The 20,336-nt window shown below is 41.6% G+C and overlaps 3 protein-coding genes across 8 annotated transcripts; 2 read left to right on the top strand and 1 right to left on the bottom strand.

Annotated features, from left to right (window-relative positions):
• Window positions 1-290: 290 nt before the first annotated feature.
• On the bottom strand, window positions 291-18,205 carry glb1 (galactosidase, beta 1). 2 transcript variants are annotated; one of them, XM_019862022.1, is made up of 16 exons: window positions 18,062-18,205; window positions 8,415-8,584; window positions 8,091-8,241; window positions 6,847-6,907; window positions 6,684-6,778; window positions 5,852-6,032; window positions 5,724-5,782; window positions 4,893-5,014; window positions 4,418-4,458; window positions 4,234-4,346; window positions 4,084-4,158; window positions 3,449-3,538; window positions 2,614-2,727; window positions 1,996-2,127; window positions 886-1,125; window positions 291-771 (listed from the first exon to the last, which is right to left on the bottom strand). In XM_019862022.1, exons 1-16 carry the CDS (start codon window positions 18,188-18,190, stop codon window positions 547-549), a joined length of 1,998 nt encoding a protein of 665 aa, XP_019717581.1. In that variant the 5' UTR covers window positions 18,191-18,205; the 3' UTR covers window positions 291-546. The 2 variants fall into 2 exon arrangements, with proteins under 2 accessions (XP_019717581.1, XP_019717583.1); XM_019862024.1 differs by lacking the exon at window positions 18,062-18,205 and adding an exon at window positions 9,365-9,578.
• ccdc86 (coiled-coil domain containing 86) lies at window positions 9,912-12,094 on the top strand. The gene is made up of 3 exons (XM_019861716.1): window positions 9,912-10,616; window positions 11,475-11,625; window positions 11,737-12,094. The coding sequence occupies exons 1-3, from the start codon at window positions 9,967-9,969 to the stop codon at window positions 11,917-11,919; spliced, it is 984 nt and encodes a 327-aa protein (XP_019717275.1). The 5' UTR covers window positions 9,912-9,966; the 3' UTR covers window positions 11,920-12,094.
• On the top strand, window positions 14,252-17,385 carry LOC109511176 (circumsporozoite protein-like). Of its 5 annotated transcripts, none has more exons than XM_019862026.1 (5): window positions 14,252-14,376; window positions 15,385-15,459; window positions 15,559-15,665; window positions 16,026-16,536; window positions 16,594-17,385. In XM_019862026.1, the coding sequence occupies exons 2-5, from the start codon at window positions 15,423-15,425 to the stop codon at window positions 17,067-17,069; spliced, it is 1,131 nt and encodes a 376-aa protein (XP_019717585.1). In that variant the 5' UTR covers window positions 14,252-14,376; window positions 15,385-15,422; the 3' UTR covers window positions 17,070-17,385. The 5 variants fall into 5 exon arrangements, with proteins under 5 accessions (XP_019717585.1, XP_019717584.1, XP_019717587.1 ...); XM_019862028.1 differs by having other exon boundaries at window positions 14,253-14,376; window positions 16,630-17,385; XM_019862025.1 differs by having other exon boundaries at window positions 16,026-17,385.
• Window positions 18,206-20,336: the final 2,131 nt, after the last annotated feature.

Raw genomic sequence — 20,336 nt, 5'->3', positions numbered from 1 at the left:
TTTAGACTGTTCAATTGACCTGCCATGCATGTTTTTGGAATGTGAGAGGAGACCGGAGGACATGGAGAAAACCCATGCAGGCATGGGGAGAACATGCAAACTCCACACAGGAAGGTTGGAGCCCAAACGCAGGACCGCTACAGTGTGAGTTGGATGTGCTAACCAGACGACCACTGTGCCGCCCATTAGGTAATCCAAACAAAAGATTAAAAACTTTGTGCAGTATAATCCTTCATTTTTATTAAAAGTCAGTACATTTAAAAACAGGTCTGGCACAGATTTAAAAAAAATTAAATGAACAAAACATCAGCCATTGTACTCTGACATGTAAAAGTGTATTTCCCTGATGTGTTTTTGGGCATTAATGCTATCATTTTGGCAACATACCGATAAAAATTTTAAATGTCATGATGTGATCAAGTATTTAAGACACTGACTCTTTTAACAGTCTACATTCAGTCACAAATCAAGTGATGCTTTTCAAGAAGCAAGACATGATGCACATTGTGCAAGAGAAACTTCACTTTTCCTTAAATCAAATCCCCTTTAAACATGCCTGTGCTCGCTGTGCACAGTTGCGTTCACGATGGGCGTGGTGGTGAATTCCACCGTGCATGGTCCCGAGAGGCACGGGGCCGCCTCCAGCTCCAGGACTGTCACGTTGTTGGGGGCGTCAGTGGTGAGGATGCTGGCCGGGACGTAAAGAGTCAACTGGGGGCCTCGAGTCGGCCAGTAGCGTCCCAAATTGAAACCGTTGATCCAAACTTGTCCCTGAGGAGCAAAAGAGAATACTCATTGAGTGAGATTGAAAGTTAGGAGCCCACGTACCACACTTTCAGAATCTGTGATTATAGATGACAACTGAAGTCATGCAAGTAAGCGTGCCTTGTGCCATTTGGGCATGCTGATGTAGGTGTCCTGAGGTAGATCGGGTATGCCGTCGGGAATGATGAAAGTTCCGCCGTAGAAGGCGGGTAGTGACAGAACACTTGGAGGAAGAGGGCCAGACGACGTGGGCTTCATTTCCCAGAGGAGGCCCTGGTTAACCGCTTGGTCGATACCGAGGCTGTACATGGTCCACCCTGTGAGCGCGACATTGTCTAACGTCAGGTTACTCACAAGGCCCTGCGCAAAGAGAGAACACGCAAGGAACCAAGTCAAGTGTGTGCCATTTCCTACTTATGAATGATCACATTCGCTCAAATAGAAGTAGATGCCTGCTTTGTCCTATCAAAAAAAACAAAAAAAAACGCAATGCAGTGGTTCGAGCAAATTCAGTTCATTGACACAGTTGTTCACCAAGGTTATTATAGTTCATGAAAACAAACAAAGTAACTAAATCTAAAACTGAAAAAAAAAGTTAAATAAAATGATAGCGTATTTAAAAAAAACAAAAGCCAACTGAAACTACATTTTACATTTATAAAACTAACAGACTAACTATAAGTATCGCAAGAATGTCCTTCCTTTTCATTGTTGTCATTTAATTTCGTACATGAGCTAACGGGGTGTATTTTGAAATGTATTTTAGTATTACTGCGGCAAAGAAGGTGGATCATTAATTTGTAGTTTACTTTATTACACAGTGCTTCCTGTGACCTTTTTTTAAACTTTCACTCAACAAAAACGCCAAATATTAAAAGAATAATAATATAAAACAAAGCATTAAAAAAATAAATAAATAAAAAAACGATCAAACTCGCTCCAAAATCTAATTAAAACTGAATGGAATAAATTAACAGTCAAATGGAAATAAAAATGAATTATAATGAAAAAGCGCTTTGTTCCAGCTGCAGTTGTTGTAAAAGCGCTGTTTAAAGAAAGATGTATTGCATTGTATATTTCATTACTGCCGACTTCAAAAGTAAAACATGACTGTCCTTTTTTCCCTCATGAAATACACATCACAACATATTTTGTGGTTTGTTTCGAGGACGGCTAAGAAAAATGTAAAAAAAAAAAAAAAAAAGGGCATTTTTATGAACAATTCCAAACCTTGAAGTCATTGATGCCTTTTCCATAGTTGATCCGGCCCATGTTCTCCACTAAGATGTCCACTTGACTGCCAGCTTTGCCGGTCACATTAATGCTTAGGACTTTGCCTCTCTCCAGAATCCCCGAAGCCACCTTGAAATAAAGCCAGCATGTATACGTGGGCATTTGTTCTGCTTCATAGAAATCTCAACCCATTGCTTAAAGGGCTTAAATACGTGAATATAGATGCTAATGGGAAATAGCATTCAGCTTCTGGAAGGAACGGCTAAGCTATGTGGTTACAAGAGTAAATATACCTTTTAGTGATTAAAAAAACTGTTTCAGTTTTGATGGAACACTTGAACTCATGCTACAGGATTTTAATTTTGGTCATGTTTGTCGTACTTAGCGAGGTACATATACTTGTGTTGAATAATTTAATTCCTGTACATGGGTTTATATGACGCTAATGCTTTGCAATCCTCTCTATTTTAAGTGCTTTGCCGCCATCTTGTGGTCTTTATATGCAATTACAAGGGCCTTTTAGGGGCAGCATCAATTACTCACAGATTTTCAAAATCTGCAGCAAGGTTCGGTATTCAGATTCACTTTAAGAGAAACAATCAATTCCTGCCCTACCCCGTCCACAGACACATATGCTCGATCATGGACCCCGTTCAGCGGCGACGCCAGTGGCGTGGGCGTGCTGCAGTTCACCGGCAGCTTAGTCCTGTAGAACACATAGCCAAACGCCTACAGGACAGGACAAAGCGGACATTTAAAACAAAGACACAAATATCCATCCACTCACCCATCCCATCAGCAAACTCTGTAGAAGCCTTATAACGATCCTGATAATTTCCAAACATCTAAAACGTGCAGGATATGGTCCTTCGACGGACCGGAGTTGGTGATCCCTCACATAAAGTATTTCAACGGCCAGTCGAGACATGAGCTAACATCTGGCAAACACACTAAACGCAGGGGCAAGGAACTCTGGTTCCTCGAGAGCGATATCCTGACGGTTTCAGATCCCTCCCGAATCCAACACACCTGATTCAATTGTTCCATGATTGTTCCAGGCCTCGACAGAGCTTGCTGAGGATTTCCGTTGCGTCAGTGTGTTATGAGGATGGACTCATGACAGTTTCATTGGTCCACTGTGATGTTTTCGGTGATTTCAGTGTGGTCGGATGTGATGACACTTTGAGTGAATCTAGTAACGGCTTGAAGCTCATCAATAAAAATTCATGACTAAACCGTGTCACATTAAAATGCATATGGTCCAAAATGTGGGAAAAAGTAGGATCTTATAATCCGTAAAATACGGTAAGTAGGGCAAAGTCCAGAAGTGCTAATTACTGATGTCATTATCATTTGCTTTTTTTGATAAGTGACGAGAAAAAGAAGCCAGAAATAAAATTTTCAACTTTAATATTAATGTCGACAGTCAGATGAAAACATGAGAAGATACCTGGTTGAGGTCAATGAACGTCTGAGGGAACAAGCTTTCCACTGGTCCAGAGAAGGAGATTGTCTCTAAGGCTTCTGACACCGTCTGGAGCTGTCATTATAGAGCCAGCGTTCATTTTAGTTCACGTGAAGAAAGGTTTTCAACAATTCAAAAACAGTAGTAAAGTTTAATTCGGTCTGTCATTCCAGACGACCCGGCCTCCAGTTCACTCGCTAGCCCGCAATGAATTGGAATGTTATCTTATACACTTGGCAATAAAATGCTGTCATGTTATGATATTGAGTTTATAAAGAGTATAAAGAATATATGCCTGTGAGTATCTTTATATTGTCTACATGTGTTTGTCTTCAAATATCCGTTGCTTAAAGGGTTCTAAAACCGCGACTTTGGATCCTAACTATTAGAATGTCAATGAAATTTTCCATGTTATTTTAGCATTAAGCTAACAGGCTTGTACGGATGGTAATGCAGTTTGGTGGTTTTGACGTGGTAATTGTCGCTGTTTTACGCTCAGTTTGACAGTAAACTTCAAGTGGTAGTGGTATTAAACCGGTTGGAGCAACTTTTTTAAAAAGTGTTAACTAACTTTTGGGGTTTAACTGTGTCAGCAGAAGATTGTGGCATAGTGTGGCTACCTGCTGCATTTTAACAGAACCATATGCAAACTTTGGACTTGATGGCGGGATGAGCCCTTCGGGTATTTTGCGGTACTGTTAAAGAGAAAATATGTGAGTTGCTTTTCATGTCACATAAAGAAGAACGCAAGGAAATTCATGTGCACACACCATTTTGATCACCTCCCGGATTGCAAAGTACTTCTCAGTCAAGTCTCCGGCCTCAGTGAGCGGAGCGTTGTAGTCGTAACTGGTCGGCTGTGCGGCGTAAGGTGAATTGGCACCTTGGGGGCGGGGGGTCAAACGTGATCAGACGCCGTAAAAGCTACGTTATTATATATATATTTATACTGACCATTCCAGTACCCAAAGTTGGTCCCGCCAATAAACATGTACCTGTCAGGAGACAAAAAATGATTTTCAAGGCTACAAAGACTCCAGACGTAATCTTACAATCTCCATCCATGCATTATCCGAGCCTCATATCCTCATCAGGGTCACGGTCGTGCTGGAGCCCACCCCAGCTGACTTCGGACAGTAGACAGGGTACACCACGAAGTGATTGCCATCGAATTACTTCATTTTGATAAAGTTTTGACTTTCTAATAAAGCACTTGTTTTCTCAAATTGCATTCAACATACACAATGTATTATTGATCATCCGGTCAATGTGCGCCGAATGCATTTCCGTCGCTGGAGAATTTTCGAGTGGGTGGGAGGTTGAGGGCATGGGTGTCAGTCGATCAAAATACGGGTCTAATGTTGAATTGGGTCTACATGTGGACTCACACAGATTCATTTCCTCACCCTTGAAAAAAAAGAGGACTCACAGGTTGACATTTGCACCCATTGCCAGAATCTCATTGAGGGTGACGACGACATCTTTGGTTGAGACGGCGGAGTGAGGCGAGCCCCAGTGGTCCAGCCAGCCCGTGTAGTACTCAGAGTTCACCTGCAGGTGCAGATAAGGGAACGGAAGGAAAGAAAGAGTGTGAGTCTCTTTAAATTAAAACTTTAAAAAAAAAGAAAAGAAAAAAAGTGGAAGCTTCAATTACAGTGGTACCCTGGCGTAGACGTTTAACTCCTTCCGTGTTGATAAATCAAATAAAACATCCTTCCATATTTAAATGAACAGAATGCTATTAATCCGTTCCAGCACCCCGAAAACAATTAAAGTTTTATTGGATCAGAAAAATAGCAAGCTACAATATTGAACTGTTTGAAACATACAGTAATAACTTAAATGGAGAGGAGAGTAAAGAACTCAACGGTTAGAGCTCATAGTGTTCGTGCTTTAATTCAATAGGCATTGTGCTGCTCCTTCTGGTGTGCGTATCTTGGCCATCAGCGGCTAATATAATAGATACTACATTTGAAAAATAATCTAATTGTGGTATTTTGTCCCTAAATACTACAATTGTTTTCTTTTCCCCAAGGTCCTCTTCCCATGTATTTTTTAACAAACACAAGCGATACATTAATTTGGATTACAATAAACAAGACCAGATTTATTACCCATCAATGTTTGGTTCTTATAAGTTAGCCTTTAGCTAAATTTAAGGTATTCGTGTAGAGTAGACCAACACACGAACTTGGTCACCGAACAACTCGTCAAGTTAAGGTACCACTCTATGACTAAGATGAACAAGGTCGATGCTTGCCAAAGGTCCATAAGGTTCTGCATGTCGCTGTGTTGCAAACGCTGCGGACACATTGGAACCTGAAATAAAGAAATAATCACACCATCAAATCACTCCTCAGACCTGTCGTTACCTGGCTGCTGACCAACCTGGGCCGAAGTCAACGGTGGCATAGACACCTTGGATGGCGCCGCACTTGAGGAAGCCCAGCGAGGCGCCATCGGTGGTGAACAGCACCACCTCCTCGCCCAGGTAAAACCGCATCAGCTTGTAGAGGTGACGCATGTAGTTGTAGTCGCATGCGAAGTAGCTGCCGTATTCATTCTCCACCTGAATAGCCAGATGTTAAAGACCCTGTGATTACTATGTAGTCCCCAACTGTGGAATTAAGTGAAAAAAAAGTTTTTCAACATTTCGCTTTTCCTGATTATTATTTTTTTTGGGGGGGGGGGGTGGTTAAAATCGTTCTGCTTGACACACTTGGAATCTGGCCTGAATCGCCTCCTCTGCCACCACACAAGAACTTGACACTATGCAGCAAGACGAAAAAAAATTCTGACAAGCGAGCCATTAGTTGTCGTGGTCGCTTCACGAGCAATCAGTGAATATGTCACACTAAACGGGCTATGGCGCGACAAGATGACTCAAAATCGGCTACGGGACACGGCATTTGTCTGCGACACGTCTGTCGGCTCAAAATCAGGCGACATGAGTTTAGTTTGACGTCAGCTTTCGGGGCTTTGTGATATTGTGTGTACTTTAGAGTGCCCCGTCATCACGGTGCAAAAAAAGTAACGCTGCGCAGAAGCATTATGTCTTGCTGACTCAGCACCTTCACCGGTTGCAGTAAGTGCACTCAGAGTCAACTGCATAGATTAGATTCCAGGACATTTTTACCAATTCAGTATTTGATTATAATGCCAATCCTTATTGATCACTCCAGTTTTCACAGAAAGAGATGACAACAAGTCAGCAAACGACCTGCACGCTGATGATCGGGCCGCCATTCTGATAGAGGAAAGGTTTCATCATCGGCAGCAGCTTGCCCATCCAGCTATCCACCGCTGCTATGTAATCTGAAAAAAAAAAAATTATATTGTGTTTACAGGGTTTACATAAACAACTGCTACTTGAGGATTTTCACCTGGATCTGAAGAGCGCAGCACTATGTCTTGCTTGTGCAGAAGCCAGGCAGGCAGTCCTCCCTGGTGGACAGATATAGTATTCTTTTATATATGTTGTTGTTTTAGACCAAGGTGTCAAAGTCAAGGCCCGGGGGCCAGATCTGGCCCGCCACATCATTTTATGTGGCCCGCGAAAGCAAATCATGCATGTCAAGTTCCATGATGCTTGTTAAAGTCTGAACCAAAATTTCAAATTGTCATATGTAATCCACAATTAACAGTCATTATTCTTGACTTCTCATTTTAGAAACTAGTTATTCATCAATTTGTAGTGCGCTGTGTATGTAATATGTGGAGGTGATTAAACATTTATATGGTTTCCCAAAATTCATAACGGCCCTCCAAGTCAAACCGTAACTACAATGTGGCCCGCGACAAAAATGAGTTTGACACCCCTGTTTTAGACACTGGCCACAAGCATCAGGTACTCAAATAGGTCAATGGGTTTGACACCAACGTTACAAGGAATATGTCTCAATTTGTTCCTGTCAGCAAGGTAAACATTTAAGAATGTGAGCTTTATTATGAGAGTGAAATTCAGGGTTTGGCATTTGCACATTTTTTTTCTTAAAACTTATCACCCATTATTTGCTGAAAAACGATTGTTTTCTTTAGGGGTTTTTTTTTCAGTCCAACCCAATTAAAGTGTTACTTTGGCACCATCCGGTAGAATCTCTGTGTTGTTGTTCGGTTTAGTTCACTGATCGTTTTCCATCCACAGTTTGAGATGTCCTGTTTTGCCGGCAATCCTTGCACAGTCGTAAGTGACGCAAATGTTTCTGCTTTTCACTTGATGCAGCAACTAACGGCCCATGTAGTCGACTTTGCTGTGGGCGTTTGCCGGTATACCCGAACATTTATAATTGTGTAAAATGCCAAAAGTTGAGTTTCAAGATTTAATGCAGTTTGTGTAAAGCGCTAAGGCACGTGTGTGATGTCATGCTTGTGCGAGCCTGTTATTGAGGCTAATATTCTAGTAAATATTATTGATATCTTCATGTGAAGGTGGTATGTTTTGTATTTAATAATTCAGCTACTGAATACTTGTCTGTCTGTATGAGCTCTGCAAATGGCTAGTAAGCATTCCAGGGTGTACCCCATCAATCCCACAAAGTCAGCTGGGTTAAGTTTCATCTTAACCACCACTATAATTAGGAGGAGCGCGATAGAAAATGGATGGATGGATGAATATAGTTTTTCTTACCATGTCCCACTCTGCACAAATATAAGGCCCTGGTCGAAGGATGACCAATAGGCCGATATCCTGAGCCAGCTGAAGGAAATATTCCAAATCTCTGTCTCCGCTGAAGTCATAGCTGCCTGGAGAGTCCTCATGGAAGTTCCATGGAATATACCTGGAATGGAAAAAATTGCAGCTAAAACATTGCAAATATATCACAGCGCGGATCTTGAAAGGCACATGAATACCATATCAAAACATCGTGTCTTTTTTTTTTTTTTTTTTACGGTATTCATATTTATATATTCCGGCAACATTGGCACATGGGACATTGAAACAGTCACATACGTCTGGATGGCATTCAGGCCCGCCATGTACATCTTGAGTAGCCGGTCTTTCCAGTAGGCCCTGGGGATCCTGCTGTAGTGGATGCTGCCTGAGATGTAGCGGAACTTCTCTCCATCTTTGCGGAAGCAGTCGTTCTGGTAATCCACGCTGAAGGATGGAGGTGCGGCCCCCTGTGAACACACAAGCAAACTCCTTTTATTCAAGTTTTATTGCCACACACGTGCTCACTGCTTACATGTTCATTTTTTTATTTTTTTTTATGGCATATCAGCTGATGTTAAGGATGCGTCAGCTGAGTCGGGCACTCAATATGAGTCAGTGAATTATGACTTGGTTTAAGTTTAACAGTAATTTCAAAACAGAGTAGCAAAAACAGTTTGAACCAAACACTTGGGGAATTTTTTTTCCCACCATACGCCAACTAGTTGTTAAATTCGCTGGCACCATGCGCTCGTAATGCTATTTTTAGCTCACAAAGACAGTACACACACAAAAAAATGAACGAGGTAAATTGGAGCAAATGTACATTGATATTTTCATATTGAATACGAATGAAAAATCCATCCGTTCTGGTTTTGACCAACTTGGATTGCTTAAAAGGGACAACCTGAGCATTTCAAACCTAACTTACTTTTGTATCATACAAATCTGATCCGATGACTGATTTGACCGTCGATCCATCATCCGAGGTCATATATATAAATAGAATTATATACAAATTGTTTGAAAAAAGTGTGGCATGAGACCTGGATTTTTATTGTGTGAGAGCTGAAAAATCATTTGATTCATTTAAATTATTTTGGGGTCAGGTTTTCAAACAGATAGTTACTGTGGCTTGGAAAGGGTGGTCGTCGTGTAAACTTTTAGCAAAGTTCTTTTCAGTTAAAGTGACATGTGTGCTAATATTTCTGACGCGATAACACTATCGAAAAATCATGAGGTTCTTTTACCGTCAGCCCGAGGAGCAGCAGCAAGAAGCTTCCGAGACCCAGCAGCGACATGACTAAACCTCGCCCAAAACCTTTCCGGGTTCTTGTTAAACTACATAAAAACGTACGTGTTTTTTTTCTTTGTTACGAGTCTTAAAAGGGTTTTACTTTTATGTTCAAGCTAAAATGAGTTATAATGCGGCATCTTGTGGTGCGGAAGTTCGAATCATGTGATGCCATCTTTAAGATGCTGTAATGACGCTTTTTGAACATAGGACGGCAGCGTTGCAATGACGACTGAAAATGGGGCAGCCTTTGAAAGCGACAAAGAAAAACGAGCTGTTTTCGTAATAAGATTTGTTTTGAAGATAGCGAAAAGCTATTACACGTTGCTACCTGCGGATGTTTCTCCATAAGTACTTTTGTGTCATTAATTATTAATTTTATGAAGAGGCTATATTAGTTTGCAGCGCTCGGCGTTTCTATGCAGTTCACCCTCCGACCAAAGGGTGGCGGTAATGAAATGACACGTTGTTTACAACAATACGGAAGTACGTCACCACGACCGAGTCAGCTCAGGGCTCACACGTGGGAAGGTAGGGGCGAAAGTGGCGTAGAGAAACATGTCGAAAAACAAAGTGAACGGCGCTTCTACAGCGGGACAAGTAGCGGACGACAACCAGGACCCACTCCGCATGACCACGCGGACACGCAGCGGCCGCATGGTGCGTCGCCCATCCGGACTCCAGAACTGTGAGGTCCCGGCGAGGACTCCTGTCAGGCGGAGCAGAAGGTCCATCATACCGGAGCAAAGTGAACCGGAGCAACAAGCGCCGGAGCCGGTGGAAGACAATTCCGCAGTGAGTGTCGGCCAGGAGACGGTGAAGGAGAAGTCCGGAGTGAGTGTCGAGCAGAGTGAACCGGAGCAACAAGCGCCGAAGCCGGTCGAAGAGAATCCCGCAGTGAGTGTCGGCCAGGAGACGGTGGAGGAGAAGCCTGCAGTGTGTGTTAAACCGGGGACTGTTGCGGATAAGCCCGCCATATGTGTCGCACCGGAGCCGGAGGGGCCTCGCTCAGACCCCGCAGTAGAGGTGGACAAAGCCGGTCAAGTGTCCAAGCCTGCCCCTGTAGAAAGACCACCAGCGATCCCAGAGACGGAGTCTCATCCTCCCAAGAAGAAGCGCCGTCTGAGAAATAGTGTCAAAGCGACTGTTGCTATTCCTCTGGGGAAGCCAAAATCAGGACGAGTGTGGAAGGACCGCAACAAGCAGAGGTGACATTGCAGTATTAACGTTGTTGTTATAGTGTATTGTTTTTAATATGAGTGTTTGACGCATGCAAATTACCACGGAAATGATAGAGAGGACCAGCGAACACATCTTCACATTCTAAAGAACCGTTTACGTTCTCAACTGATAATAAAGATGGAGAAGATTGGATTAGTTGTACAATACTATATTTGAATACTTGAACCCCCTTTTTGTGGAATACTTGATGCGGCCCAGACATCACCCTGATTCTACCTCGAGAAACCCTGACATAAGTTGAGTTTGAAACACCTGTTTTTAAAGATTAAACACAAATATACTGAGTTAAATACAACCAAAGCACACTTCGAGAGTGAGTCTTTGGCGTACAACTGGAGGGAAACCGCATACCACACTTTGAGAACGTCAATAAGCACCTGGTACTCACTGGATAGCAGTTGAGTAAATACATTCATAGAACTCACTCAAGTTATCGCAAATAAACCCCTCCCACTGGATACTATTAATTTATTTGAGGATTTTTAGAAGCTGACAAAGGCCTGTTGTTTTGTGGACTAACCTGCTACCGATTTTAGTGTGTGTGTCAGGGTTATAATAGTTTTGGATTTTTCATTCGTTGCTTTTTAAATGTAGTTTTTAAACTATTTTTAAAAAATTGTTAGCTTTAATTAGTTTTTGGAGTCGTTATGTTGAAATGCTTTGTATTAATCATAGTATTTGTTTTAGTTTTTTTTGAAATATATATATGGCGTATTCATCGAATTCAAGAAAAAAAAGGATGCGAGAAATATTCAGCAATAAAGTAAGCTAATGGCTATTTGACTTTGGTTCTAAACCCGAAACGAAAGAGGATACAATTAAAAACAAAAAAAAAACACTAACAACAAAGCATTTGTGCTCCACCTTATTCACTCCCCATGCGCTCCGCCGCCTCCACAGGAGAAGCGGAAACGGCGAGAAGACAACTTGAAGCGGCGCGAGGAGAACGAACGCAAAGCGGAGGTTGTGCAAGTGGTACGTAAGAACACCTCTCACTGTGATGAAGTGTTGATGGTTGGATATAATGAGTTTAAAATGAGCCTTGTTGTACAGCATAATGAGTGCCTCACTTTTTTTTTTCCCCAGATCCGAAACACGGCAAAGCTCAAGAGGATGAAGAAGAAGCAATTGAGGAAGATCGAGAAGCGCGACACGCTTGCGCTACTGCAAAAGTCCAACAACAACAACGACCAGAAGAAGAACGAGAACCAGAACAACAATTACAAAGCCAAGCGAGCAAAGAAAAGCAAGAGTGAAAAGTTGACTTAAGACGTCTTTGTCACCAGGTTGTTTCTCTTCACAGAAGATTTACGAATAACAAGAGCTTCTAAGCTTTCCTCCGAGCAGTGGGAAGCAAGACGTTTCAAATATTCTGCACGGATCATGCAATTGTTGCCGTACAGGTCCCTCAAGTTTGGTTTCAGCCTGTGATTTTTTTTTTTTTTCCATTTGCAGGACTTTCTATCTAATAAAGTATCCCCTGAAAATTCATGAATGCTTTTCCATTTGTCAGAGTGGAACATAAATGCAGAGATTTCAGTTTCGCAATGAATTATGTAACTGCCGAACGATTCGATTAAAATGTATTGCACGAAAGTTAAAGATTTTACCTAAATGTCTGAAAACGTTTTGGACTTTGAAGTTAAATACAACTGAGCAAATGTAATATATTGCGTTTAAAAAAAAAGTTTAGTCCACGATGATGTAACATGCTGGAACAACTTTCTTTTAAGGTCTCAGCTGGCACATAACTTGGCTACACTGTGCTGGTGTAGCTTCCCTTCCCTGCTAAAGTCACACAAAATCTCAGACCGGCGTACGTCATGTCACGTCAGACCTCAGCTTTGTCGCAGTCATTGAATGAACCCGCATGTGTTTTGCTTTTTGGGGATTTGTATAAGCAGCTTCAACAAGGGTTGTTTAAACGACAAGAAGAAAGCATACAGGAAGTTCCTTGAACAAAGCAGTTTTGCATTCAAAACAGACACTTGCGTCACCAAATGAATCATTGTGATGATATCGTCTTTTATTTTTTTTTTCCCCCTATTGACTGATAGCAAACACGTCAATCACTTCTGCAATAACGGGAAGGGAGATAGTAGTTGGGTCAGTTTCACTATTCAGTGCCTTTGGTTTCTCATCAGAATCAATCAGTTGACATGAAAAGATTTGCAAACCAGGACAATACGTCTCTTAAAATGTGTTTAAATTTTTTTTTATTATTATTTTTTTAATGGATGGACATAATGTCCCACCAGAGTTGTGTATGTATGGAGTGCTTGTCAAGTGTAAGATAAAAATAAAAGTTCACAAAAGCCTTGTGTAACAAAATAAACTACAATTGTGAAACAATTGTTTGACCTTCTTCCGTACAGCAATACCGAAATAAATACTTGTAAAATGAACCCCAAAAGCTCATGTATGATGTTAATTGCTAAATTATCGTAAGTTTTAGGAACGTAACATGTTGTTTCAGTTAGTGTTCATTTTTGTTGGGGGGGGGGAGTACTTTCATTGTATTTAGTTAATGAAAACATCTTTTCCATTTTTGTTTGATTTTGTTCGTTTTTGTTATCGATCACGTCCTTGTGTCCCACTCATCGCTTTGCTCATTACCAAGGGTGTAGTGAATGCTTCAATTTTACTACATTAATTTTTTTAAATTGGTTTTATTATCCACAAGTCATTTGATAAAACAAGCAATTTGATCTTGTAACATGACGACAGGTCCAACGCTCTTAATCAGCGCATGGAAAAACAGGCTTCATGGCTGTTCAATGACACTCCGGAATGAATTTTACTGTCAAACTAAACGGGCACACCAGAAGGAGCAGCACCATGAATTGGATTGCAGCATTAAATAGTGATGCACAAAGTGTTGACTGTAATTCTTAAGATGCAATTTAATAATGATATTGCTCTATGGTTCATAAAGTACAATATTATAGCGTGCTATTTTTCCTGATGAACAACATGGCCATTTTTGGGGGTGGTGGGGGGGGGGGGTGAAAATACATTAAACTTAAATGCCATTTTGGTGTTTAGTGTTTTACTATTTAATACAATAGTTGATGTAAAAAAAATATCTCAAAGAAGTTGTGCTGCAGTGGGGTGAAAAGTAGGAAAAGTCACCAACATCCCCTGACCTCAACCCAATCGAGAACCTCCAAACAGCAACCCTGGGAGCCCGACGCAAGAAACGTATAATTTCATATGCCAGTTGGCATTTCTTTTTTTAGCTCTCAAAGCAGCGACAAAATTCCACCATAACACAACGTAGATGGTGCAACGAGGAAGTTTCACTCCGACCCGTGGACAGCGACGCGGTGACGTGCGTGCGAAAAGGATCACGCGGTGTGAACGCATGAATGTATGGACGTGTGAAATAATGGATGACAGGTGCAGACAAAGACGTCCCCACCTTTTCGCTCATTCCGCAAATGTCTTCTTATGTGGACAAGCGCCGATGACGGCATTGTCAGCGACGTGCTGGTACACAGTGGCGTCTTTGTGCACGCCTGTTTACTTTGCGAGCGGGCCACACCACAGTGATGCGATGACCCTGAAAAGAAAAGCGCAAAAGGTGAGCAAGGTGGAAGGAATGATCACCATACGTCTTGTCGTGGCCGTCACAGGGCCTATAAAGATGCAAAAGTCACACGCAACGAGACACACACGGGGCCTCAACTCATCAAAGAAACAGAAACTCAATCAAGTCGACAATTGGTAAGTACAAGTGTTTCACGTCACCCGATGAACCAATTAGAAGTGGTTCATTTAGCATTTTTTTCAAAACGTGTAGACATATCCTATTCATAATCATAATAATAATAATAATGATTAGAACTGCTTATCGTCATAAGAAAGAAGCAACGAAAATCAAAGCAAGTAGTGAAACCCTGAAAAGAAAAACGGGTAGAAAAGGTCCAAAAGTGTATTTACAATCTGATTGGTGTATTCTTGTGAGATGAATACATTGCGATGTTATTTCTCCGGTAATATTAAAATGTTACACTTGTATTTTATCAATTTTTTCCTTCTGATGTTTATTGTCAAATGTCGATTTTTATTTCACGATGTCACGGCTTGTATGCTCCTTCCCTTCATAATATTACAAACATATTTGAAAATTATTTTGATTATTTTTTTTCTCTCTCGTAATATTATGGATCTTTTTATGGGGTGAATTTTTTTTTTCTCCTTCAATTTTTATCATGATGGACATATTTTTCTCACATTACTGCCATAAAATTTTAGGTTGCTTTCCTGTTATATTTTTTGTAAGTCTCGTATACTTTTTAGGGGGGTAATATTGAAACTTTGATGCTGCATAGTTTTTCATTTCTTCGAATATTAATCCAAACACATTTTCCTATTTTGAAAAAAGAAGTCATCCATTCATCAAAGGATTACAACTAATCCTCTTGAATTTTTTTCTTGTAACGTTTGGACTTTTTTTTAAAAATTAAAAGGTTTTTAATTTTGTTTTTCTATCACAAATTACAACTTATAGAATTGTGTTTTTCACCGATATTTTTCTTCTCATGTTTTCTTGCAATATTCTGACTTTATTCTTGTAAAATTAAACTTAAAAAAAAAATCTGTTAAAAAAAATTCAATTTTGTTTTTGTAATTGTGCAACCTTATCCTCGTTTAACTGAGAGACTTTTGTTCTCATCGTAAATAAGTCAGTACGAAAACTAATAAACAGCATTTTTCCTTTTTGGTTTTTAGATATTTGTGAGCTTTGTTTTCTTGGAAAAAAAAAAAGAATGCTCTTGCCAATCCTGCTCCAACTCCTGATCATTGGTAAGCATCTCATTTTTATTCCGGTTCTTCACATCTATTGAGGACGACGCACAAAACTCATGACTGTTTTTTTTTTTTCTCGACCCCCCGCCCCGATAGCATCCATAAATGCTCAGGGTACTACGCCCACCCCAGCTGCCCTAACCACACCCAATGCTGCCACCGGCAATGCTGTGACCACAGTTAACAATGCTGTGACTGGCAATGCAGCAACTGGCAATGCTGCGACCACAGCCGGTAATGCTGCGACTGGCAATGCCGCAACCACAGCTGTAAATGCTGCAACTACAGCCGGCAATGCTGCGACTGGTAATGCCGCGACCACTGCTGCTAACGCAGCAACTGGAAACGCAGCAACAGGAAATGCTGCAACCACAGCTGTGAATGCTGCGACTGGCAATGCCGCAACCACAGCTGTAAATGCTGCAACTACAGCCGGCAATGCTGCAACTGGTAATGCCGTGACCACTGCTGCTAACTCAGCAACTGGCAACGCTGTGAGCACAGCCGGCAACGCTGTGACTGCCAATGCCGCAACCACAGCTGGCAACGCTGCAACTGGTAACGCCGCAACCACTGCTGCTAACGCAGCAACTGGAAACGCTGCGACCACAGCTGGCAATGCTGTGACGGGCAATGCTGCAACCACAGCCGTGAACGCTGCAACTGGAAACGCTGCAACCACAGCCGTCAATGCTGTGACGGGCAATGCTGCAACCACTGCTGCGAACGCAGCAACTGGAAACGCTGCAACCACAGCCGCCAATGCTGCGACTGGAAACGCTGCAACTACAGCTGTGAACGCTGCAACCACAGCCGTCAATGCTGTGACGGGCAATGCTGCAACCACTGCTATGAACGCTGTGACTGGAAACGCTGCAACTACAGCCGTCAATGCTGCAACCACAGCCGCCAATGCTGCAACTGGTAATGCTGCAACCACAGCTGTGAACGCTGCAACCACAGCCGTCAATGCTGTGACGGGCAATGCTGCAACCACTGCTATGAATGCTGTGACTGGAAATGCTGCAACCACAGCCGTCAATGCTGCAACCACAGCCGTCAATGCTGCGACGGGTAACGCTGCAACCACAGCTGTGAACGCTGCAACCACAGCTGTCAATGCTGCAACAGGAAACGCTGCAACCACAGCCGTCAATGCTGCGACTGGCAATGCTGCAACCACAGCTGTGAACGCTGCAACTGGAAACGCTGCAACCACAGCTGGCAATGCTGCAACTGGCAATGCCGCAACCACAGCCGTCAATGCTGCAACTGGCAATGCCGCAACTACAGCTGTGAACGCTGCCACCGGAAACGCTGCAACCACAGCCGCCAATGCTGCAACTGGAAACGCCGCAACCACAGCTGTGAACGCTGCAACTGGAAACGCTGCAACCACAGGTGGCAATGCTGCAACCACAGCCGGCAATGCTGCAACCGGTAATGCCACAACCACAGCTGGCAATGGCGCAACTGGCAATACCGGAGCTGCAACAACAAATGCAAACAGCGCAACGACAACAAGCACCGCTGTTACGTCCATCCACGTGAGTGGCGTCCTCTTTTGTCACGTCTGCGTGGCACTCCTTAAACTGTCCACAATGTAAACCCGCTGGGGTGGTTGATTTCATTTAAAATGCCACTGAATGTGCACTGACAGGTCGAAACAAAGATGTGGATGTCTTGCATTTTAATGTTGTCATTTTGAAAAGTAAAAAAAAAAAAAAAAAAAAAAAAAAAGTAACAATTATTTAACATGTCAATTATGACACTGTGTGTGCGAGTATTTTTATTGTTTTAGTTCCCACTGCCATTTTTAAATATGTATGTGTAACTGTGAAAGTATGGACTTGCAATATTGTACAGACTATGTAATTTATTGAATTGGCATTCATCAAGTGACAAATAAATTTATTTCAATAGGTGTTGATTGTCATGACACGTTCAATGGAAACTATTTCATCATATGCATTATATCAATTAATGAAACGGGGACATATCACCCCCCCCCCCAATCCATTTTAAATACTTTTGGGTCGAATTTGACCTGTTTTACATTAGAAAACAATACAAATAAATGTTTGGGGTTTTTTTTTACAATGAAATTCAATGACTCTTCTCAAAATGACCCAACATATACCAACATTTGAATATAAAATGTCATTCCTCAAGACAAATATTGTGTACACAGAGCCTGATTTGAACCAGACTTCAACTAAAATTGATTTTTGATTTGCCGGTATGTTGAATTATGGAAAATGTTGGCAGAGGTGGGAATCTTTAAACTACCAAACTAACTGCATGCCATCACCATGTGTGTTCTAATTTTTATTTCATATTTTTGTGGGCGGGAGGGGACCTGAAACAGTCTGGAGAGCTAACTGTGTTATACAGTTAGCATGAACAGGTTGGTCTTTTATGGCTCATGGGGGAATCTTGAAAGAGTAATACAACATAAAAATGATCATACATACTGAACACAAGGAGCAGAAGTCATAAAAAGGTTCTTTGGCTTGGGGAGGATGGGCCAGGAGAGCCTGAATGGACAAGTTCATCATTGTTCCTACTCGGACCTGAAAAAAATCAATTGTGTACTCACCCAACCAGCAGAGGGAGTTGACGGTGTGTACTTGTAAGCTACTGGACCGGCACAGAGACGTCTACCATGTCCAACTGTCACGGCAACTTCAAAGTCCAATTCCACTTCTTTACCACTTTTTGATTGCATCAAGAAAATCCCACAGATCAAAAACGCAGCAAAACACAAAAGCTCAAACCTGTTGAGTTGCAATTACACGATATGGCCACACGATGGCGTTATAAGACAACATTTCGGGGTACTGTAGCTGGCCAAATTGGCAACAGTCCAGATTTTTGGGAACGTGGAGGTTGTATTTAAAAAAAAAAAAAGGGGGGGTGGGGGATATATCCGAGACTGGGAGGGTCGCTGAACCGCTGGGCTGTGAGCTTGACGGGACAACCAATTTGTTGTGGGTATCGAACTGCCATTATTTATTTTCCCACAGAAGCTCGTCAATATTTGATATCAAATTTGTCCGACAAAGAAACCGACTCAAATCTTGGAAACTTTATTACAGTTCAAGTCAGTCACATGCAATTGTTTTCCTTTGAAAACGAATAACCATGAAATTAGCCCCCAAAAAACATGAAAAAACAAACAAACAAATCATAGTATTATTTCCCTCTCAAAATAGCAATATACAAAAATAGAGCTTACAAATGCTGTACAGCTATTATTATTATTTCCAAAAATATTCTGCTGCAGAATTCTTAGTTTTACAAACAATGTCTGTGAAAGCCCACAAACAGAACATCTGTGTTAACAACAAAGGCAGGGTTGTTATATTGGACATTATTATTATTACTTGTGTGTTTTTTCTGGGCACCACAAAGCTACAGTGAAATAAATAACGAGTGTGCTTGTCCTTAAAGCATCCACAGAGATTCAAATGAAATTCTGATTTGATTGATGAAGCATTTCGAGCGTAACTCTCCTCCTGCACTCGTGCCAACATCACTTTGCTCTCTTCGATTACATTTGTTCAATATTGCAAAAAGTCTCCTTTGGCACTTGGACTGGAATTAGATTTGTGACGTTCACAATACAACACAGAACACTTTTTGATGGCAGGAGATGATCGCTTGAAGCGGGGCACACAGACACCCTTAATTGGACCTAATCTGAACACTCTTTCTGATCAAAGTCAGAAAAGGACCAATTATTAATATTTTTAATATTATCCTATGGCATTGGGGTGCAGTAAAAGTCATTTTTTCTTCCCAATTTACTCGGAAAACAGTCGGGACAGTCAACCGCGAATCAGGCTAACACACGTGCAACTCACTGGGCCTAATTTGAGCCATTTCCTCCCTTTCTGATCGAAGTCAGTACAGTAAAAGCCAAATTGTCAGATGTCTCTGGAAGATTATCCTGTGGTGAGGAAAGTGAACTCGACACATAAAAGATAATTAAACCTAATTTGAGCCATGTCACCCCTTCTTTATCAAAGTGAGCAAACGGACGATTATCGGTAAAGTTTCAAATATGATCATGTGGTGTTTTGGTTTGTTTTTTCCTTATGGTATGTGGGGTCTCTCACAAGTAAAAAAAAAAAAAAAAAAAAAAAAAAAAGTGGTATGCGTGCACCCCGTTTCAAGATCATTTTATGGCATCAGGACACTACAATGCAAACATGTTACAATGGTGACGATCAGTACGCAGAAGTTAGCATGCGTTCACATTGAACCAAGCAGGATACATTCAAGGACGTAAGACTTGCGTTGCTACCAGTGAACAACAAATACTCGAACACAAAATCACGTTTCGAGGGAGTATGCGTAACATTTGTTAAGTGATGCAGCCTTTCAATTTAAAATAAAAAAAAAAAAGACAGTGAAGCACACAACGTCACAAACACTGCTATGTTGTTGCTAATTTTGTTCATTCAATTATGTACTGCCATTTCATTCGGTCAGGCTTTCCCAAACTGTGGGTCTGTGGCGACAGTGGGTCACCAACAGTCACAATAACCATTGTAAGCTATTTAATTCCTCAAAATGTGTCTGGTAGTACTGGTGTCAAACTGCGGCTCCTCGAGGGCCGCTATCCTGCATGTTTTAGACGTTTCAATCCTCCCTCCTCCAGCAGAGCTGATTCTAATGATCCGGATCATTATCAGGCTCCTGTAGAGCTTGCTGATGAGCTGCTCATTTTGAATCAAGTGTTCTGGAGGGAGGGAAACATCAAACTTTTAGATTGTAAAACAGGTAGGATAGTGGCTCTCGAGGGGAGGAGTTTTGACACCTGTGGCAACGGTGAAAGAAGCAATGGATGTGGTTTTTGTTCTGAAAAA

The sequence above is a fragment of the Hippocampus comes genome, unplaced genomic scaffold (assembly GCF_001891065.2).
Source record: "Hippocampus comes isolate QL1 unplaced genomic scaffold, H_comes_QL1_v1.1 scaffold7, whole genome shotgun sequence".
NCBI classification, from domain to species: Eukaryota; Metazoa; Chordata; class Actinopteri; order Syngnathiformes; family Syngnathidae; genus Hippocampus; species Hippocampus comes.
Note: the sequence above shows the minus strand (reverse complement) of the source record. Positions and strands in the feature narration are given on the sequence as shown.

Bases quoted from the DNA above. Each gene is read 5' to 3' on its own strand.
- ccdc86 (XM_019861716.1), top strand. From the start codon at position 9,967: ATGTCGAAAAACAAAGTGAACGGCGCTTCTACAGCGGGACAAGTAGCG. The intron at 10,617-11,474 runs GTGACATTGCAG...ATACAATTAAAA, and splicing joins AAGGACCGCAACAAGCAGAG to ACAAAAAAAAAACACTAACA. The intron at 11,626-11,736 runs GTACGTAAGAAC...TTTTTTCCCCAG, and splicing joins AAGCGGAGGTTGTGCAAGTG to ATCCGAAACACGGCAAAGCT.
- LOC109511176 (XM_019862025.1), top strand. From the start codon at position 15,423: ATGCTCTTGCCAATCCTGCTCCAACTCCTGATCATTG. The intron at 15,460-15,558 runs GTAAGCATCTCA...CCGCCCCGATAG, and splicing joins GCTCCAACTCCTGATCATTG to CATCCATAAATGCTCAGGGT. The intron at 15,666-16,025 runs GCAGCAACTGGC...GCAACTGGTAAC, and splicing joins ACAATGCTGTGACTGGCAAT to GCCGCAACCACTGCTGCTAA.
- glb1 (XM_019862022.1), bottom strand. From the start codon at position 18,190: ATGCAATCAAAAAGTGGTAAAGAAGTGGAATTGGACTTTGAAGTTGCC. The intron at 5,015-5,723 runs GCAAGCATCGAC...CTGCACCTGCAG, and splicing joins CAGAACCTTATGGACCTTTG to GTGAACTCTGAGTACTACAC. The intron at 3,539-4,083 runs GTAGCCACACTA...CTATAATGACAG, and splicing joins GTTCTGTTAAAATGCAGCAG to CTCCAGACGGTGTCAGAAGC.